At 36.9% G+C, this 6,000-nt stretch overlaps 1 protein-coding gene across 1 annotated transcript in view; it reads left to right on the top strand.

Annotated features, from left to right (window-relative positions):
* The first annotated feature begins 1,056 nt into the window (after nt 1-1,056).
* Nucleotides 1,057-6,000, top strand: part of LOC135766966 (macrophage mannose receptor 1-like) — a 43,909-nt gene continuing 38,965 nt past the window's right edge. The window contains exons 1-2 of the mRNA XM_065276498.2: nt 1,057-1,194; nt 1,636-2,016. Coding sequence (XP_065132570.1) covers nt 1,131-1,194; nt 1,636-2,016 — 445 coding nt within the window. The 5' untranslated portion in view covers nt 1,057-1,130. The remainder of the gene's footprint in view (nt 1,195-1,635; nt 2,017-6,000) is intronic.

Genomic DNA, 6,000 nt, shown 5'->3' with positions numbered 1-6,000 from the left:
ATATATGTTAAGATATGTCAGTACAAGGTGTTTTTAACTTAAGGCAGCTCAAACGTGCATTTTAGTCTTGGACTAGGATAAGGAGGAGCGTTGTCACTCTGAGAAGTGGATAGACTAAATATTTAAACACAGTTAATCCTGCAGGAATGGACATGACATACAGTAGGCTTTCTCTCAATTCATTGCAGTTGGCAGGCACCTGGTGTTTCCCTCACTGGTAATGCTTTCTCCAATGTTCTGTCAATTGCACATTTCGCCTTGAGAGCTTGGTGTTGACTTTCACAGAATTGAATTAAAGATGCTCACTTACCTTGGTATAAATCACAATTAGTGATTTACAGGACCAAAGCAAGCACTTATTGAACAGCTACATCAGATTGTTTCCTAAATAACCCAGCATTGTCTATGTCTATGGTATTCGACAGCATTTTATCGAAACAACTTGCAGACAAATCTTAAAAACGTTCTTTAATATTAGTGCTGGCATGGCACTCTTGCCTTCTTTTAAACTGTGCTTACAAGCAAAACAATTTTTTTAATACAGTAAAATGCTGCATCACCACTAGTTTAAAGACAGGATGTGCAGGGATATTCGTATAAAGCATAACAGGAAAGAAGCTTCCCGATCATAATTTTTGAGAGGAATTTTATTTTTTTGTACTGTTATTGTTGTGCATGCTGACATGGCAGAATTACTGTGACATGTGTTCTACATGTGCAGTATGATCAATTGTTTAAAAGCTAAAATTATTATAGTTTTATTTGTGTATATTCTTAAATGAATCAATTGTATAATACAAAAATGATTACTGTTTAATTAGTAAGAATTTCAATGTACAGTTTTGAGTCTGTCAGGATACTACAGACAGTAATGTTTCTTTTTCACATGTCCCAGACAGACAGAGAGACTAAGAATTAGGTGACTAAGATTTTTCGATTATCGTGAAGAAACATTTTTCATTTCCAGAAAGATCTTGTGGTCACATTAGTGTTTCAACATTTCTAAAAAAAAAGAAAGAGGGGGCATGTGACAGGATATCATTCTGATTTGCACAACTAAACCTGTTTTAAGAGCAGGCCAGCATGAAGAATGTGATAGTTGAGAAGCTCACAGTCACTGGATCATCAAGATGAAAATAATTTGTGTTGTTTTTCTGCTTTTATTAAATCTATCAAACTGCGATGCACAGTCAGGTTTGTAGCTTCTCTTTTTATATCTTTATTTAGATATAAGACCCAAGTTTTGGTTTGTTTTTCTTTTCAGATTTCTTCCAGCTATTTTGGGGTAAGGAAGAACCAATAAATATAATAACCAAATATTTTTAATTGAACATGAAGCAGTGTAATTGTCCATGTTTGTTTACAACAGGTTCCAGTTACACAGAATTAAGTATTATGGTGCAAACAAAAAAAAAAGATGTCTAAAACTAAAACCGTAATGGAATAGTAATAATGCATTAATTAGCATTGATATGTCGTTGTAGTACCATTTACTGTAAAAAATACTATCAGTTGCTGTTTTGATTTATATTGTCTATAATTTTTAACCTTTTTTTGTTTATTTATCATCAATGGTAATGGAGAGTAAATAGCTGAACACTACTGTGTCTCATCTCCCTTATTTTTGTGCAAAAGGAAACATTTTGATGTATAACGTGGATTCTAACAAATGCATGGCAAACTACCTGGACAGGCTTTATAACTGCGACCCACTCGCTGGCTTACAACAGTTTCGCTGGATTTCAAAGGATCGCATTTTGAACATTTACACAAAGAAATGCCTTGGAGTTGGTAGTAAGACTGTGGGTAAAAAGCTGCAGTGGTTGATGTGTGAAGACGACAATGTTTTGCAGAAGTGGGAATGCCGGAGCGATTCATTGCTTCGACTAAAGAATGAATCTCTGTATCTTTCTGTAAATGATAATGGTGTGCCACTCATCTCTAAAGACACTGGAACAAAGAGTCAATGGACAATTCAGGGTACACAGAACAACATTTGCTCTCGGCCTTATGAAGGTACGTGTCTTAAAGTGCTTGACGTAGTACTGGCATGAAGTTAAAATGCTTGTGTTTGTTTTGGTATATTGCTCTTAGTTGATAGAGTATGGTGCTACCAGTTAGTCAGATTCCCATGGATCACACAAACGAATAAGACTGAATGCACTGCAAGTGAATTTGGATTTGAAAAATGTGTACAGTCAGGGAGTCTGTTTTGCAAAGCAGATTGTAACATACATTGCATGTAAAAGGACAAGGGTGAATTGATTTTATGGGAATATTTCATAATTGCTATTAATAATTAAAAAAGTGCAATAGTAAATCTGACATGACATTACTTTTTAAATTATAAACTAAAAATCAAATTTTACAGTTAATACTGTATGTTTTACCAAGATCTTTATATTGTACTGATGCTATTTAACCTGTGCATTGACGATAAATGATAATAAAATATATTACAATATAATATATTATAATTTTGTAGGTTTATTTAGTATTTTATTGTTTTATGTTAAGTTTATTGGGCCCATTCGTTAAATTATATTTATTTATGTAGCACTGTTTTACAATGTATCAAATCAGCTTTACATGAAAAATGAAATCACAGAAACTAAATATACAGTACTGTGCAAAAGTCTTAGGCCATCATCACCACCACCAGATTTGTTGTTTTAGAAGTTTTAATGTCCATCCATATTTATTTTTCAATCTATTTTATTAACAGAAAATACAGGAAATGTTTATATATGTAAAAAAATGTAATTTTCAGGACTAAATGTTTTTGACATTCTTCTAAACACTTTGACCGTGTTTAGTGTGACCTCTTTTGGCACTAAACACATCTTGAGCGTTTTTGAGCAGAATGAACTAAAAAGAGTAATTTCTTTATCATTTGAAATTAGGATTTAATTTTATTTCGGTTTAAGAGATCCTGCAGTTTCCTGCTATTGCGCAAGTGGAAGGGGAGTTTACCCTAAAAACTTGACACATCAGTTTACATTTTTAAACAGTTTTTTATACTACATACACATTTCCTGTAATTTCTAGATGTATTCTAATAAAGAGAGAAAAAATTATATATGATCACTATAACATTGCAAAAACAACAAATCTAATTCTGGCATGGTGGCCTAAGACTTTTGCACAGTACTGTATATAATTATATATAATCGATCATAAAATCATATCATTATGTGTTTTATCAGCTAAATGTGGCCATGTTTGTGAAATTATGAGATTGGGGCATCAAAGTTTGATTTCATTTATTGATTTCACATTTATTTTAATCTTTGACATGGCCTTGTAAGACGCCACCCAATTGGCCCAACGTCGAAGTCCAATGGCGTGGTGAAGGAATCACGTGTTCTTTCCCTCCGTAGCGCTTCTAGAAGAGTAATTCCATTTATTTAATTTGTTTTTTTTGACCTCTGCGGTTAAATTATAATCTGACTCCAATTTCTTAGTTACCAATACTATTCTGATGCTGATCATAATTTATACAATTATTATTATATTTATTTAGAATGGGTTATATTCACATAGGGAATAAGGTGTAATTCTGAAGGTGCTAAGGCAGTTCCATACAGCTGGGCATAGAGGCATTCTCCTTCTAACTTAAGTTAAAGTTAGAGGTTTCTCCAAACACATTGAAAATAAGAGGATCCATCTATGTTTTAGGTTGAGGTTACTCCATCTAACCTTAAAACGGGGAGGCAATTACTCCAGTAATATTTTCAATAGAGGCAATTCTCCTAATCTATGCCCCCTTCAATACATTTAACTTAAACCCTGAAAATATAATAAAGATTTGACAAGTTTTAGAATGAAAAAAGATTAACAATTTATTTTGCCAGGTAGGCTACACTTAAATCAATCATTTGGTTTTTCAAATATCAAAACATTTACTAAAAGATCAGCATAAATCAATCAATTACAAATATATCACAATATTTACTAAAAGATCAGCATAGAAAAATAAACATTACATATAAAATAAAATCATACCTGGCAACTCAAGACACACAGCAGTGCGGGAAGATCTGCTTCCATAAGGTTTGAATACACACAGAGTGTGGGAGCTTCTGGGTACAGAATGGCTCCCAGAACATCTAGCCAGGCCACCTTTTATACACAGCGTGATCCAAAGACATCGTAAAACTACAAAGTCCAGTTTGACCTGTGGCAAGTGATACTTAAGAACACCTGGTCAAACTAGCCAGAAGTACTCTGGCAAAACCCCACCTACAAGAAATGCATCTGTGTTAAGTGTATCTTAAACTTATAGAAATGAGACCTTTTACTCATCGCACCATGACCTTTAAAATACTATTGCACATGAATATGTATGTAAAACACAATCTTAGAACCAGATAATATGTATACATTACATTTCAGCAGATACTCGGTGATGTGAGCCTAAAGGCTAACAGTTCAAAAACCTTTGTGATGAATAGATTAACACATCAAAGAGTTGTATATCTGAAGACCTCTTTCATCTACGGGTCAAATTTGGGTTAACAACACCCCCTGAGGTTTAATTGTTTTACAGTGTCTTTTCATAAATAAACTTAGTTTATCAGGTTAACAACACCACCTGAGGTTTAATTGTTTTACAGTGTCTCTTCATGAATAAACTTAAAGTTGATGAATTATAATCCAGTATTACAGCCTTTTCAATTAATATGATGCAGAGCAGGCTCTGCTAAGGAAAACGTGGAGGATTAGTACCCCACGGAGTATACACACAAATGAACCCCACGTAGGGGACAAATGTGGACGCCTAGCCTACACAGGTTTACAAAGAATACATCAGTGATAGGTTGACAGCGGATGCTCCGCAACACCAGCTATCAGGGGGGTGGAGGAGAGGCAAAAACAGTTTTTGTGACGTTTTTTCCCCGGTGGCCTTCCATATTGGTGCAAATGTGCAGCACCAAAATAGAGGCTCCAAGCCGACACACGAGCCGACCCTCGGCATTCTTAACTAGTTAGTAGAAAGAACCCGAGTGGAAACCGGTTCGACACGAACACTATAGAATCTTGTGAACGTATTAGGTGTCGCCCAGCCTGCAGCTCTACAAATATCTGTTAGCGAGGAACCGCGAGCCAGTGCCCAAGATGATGCCACACTGCGTGTAGAGTGGGCACGTAAATTAAATGGACAAGGCACGTCCTGCTTCTGATATGCAAGGGCTATAGTATCCACAATCCAATGATTACATCCTCTGCTTGGTGACAGCTTTCCCTTTCTGCTGACCACCATAACAGACAAAGAGCTGATCTGAGGTCCTAAAGCTTTGCGTCCTGTCTATATACACACGTAGTGCACGAACAGGGCATAACAAAGCCATGGCTGGGTCTGCCTCCTCCAAAGGCAGCGCTTGCAGGTTCACCACCTGATCTCTGAAAGGAGTGGTGGGAACTTTGGGCACAAAGCCGGGGCGGGGTCTCAGTGTTACACTGGATGCAGCCGGTCCGAACTGAAGGCACGAATCATCGACCGAAAATGCGTGAATATCCCCTATCTTCTTAACAGAAGCCAAAGCAAAGAGAGTTAATGTTTTCATAGTAAGAAATGTAACACTCACACTATGCAGAGGCTCAAATGGGGCTTCCTGGAGTGATTTCAGCACCAAGGACAGGTCCCAAGGAGGAATAGAGGGAGGACGCGAAGGATTCAGTCTTCGAGCGCCTCTGAGAAATCTAATGACCAGGTCGTGCTGACCCACTGTCCTACTGTTTACGGGTGAATGGTGAGCTGATATTGCAGCGATATCGACCTTAATAGTGGATTGTGACAGCCTACTCTCCAAACGACGCTGGAGATATAAAAGCACAACACTAATCGGGCATTCTCGGGGGTTTTCACTTTGGGAAGAACACCAGTCGACAAACAGGTTCCATTTAAACGCGTTAGCCTGTCTCGTAGACGGCGCTCGCGCAGCAGCAATAGTGTTAGATACCTCTTGCGGTAAATCACTCACATCCTCCATGCCCCGT

The sequence above is a fragment of the Paramisgurnus dabryanus genome, chromosome 6, assembly GCF_030506205.2.
Source record: "Paramisgurnus dabryanus chromosome 6, PD_genome_1.1, whole genome shotgun sequence".
Classification (NCBI taxonomy): Eukaryota; Metazoa; Chordata; class Actinopteri; order Cypriniformes; family Cobitidae; genus Paramisgurnus; species Paramisgurnus dabryanus.
Note: the sequence above shows the minus strand (reverse complement) of the source record. Positions and strands in the feature narration are given on the sequence as shown.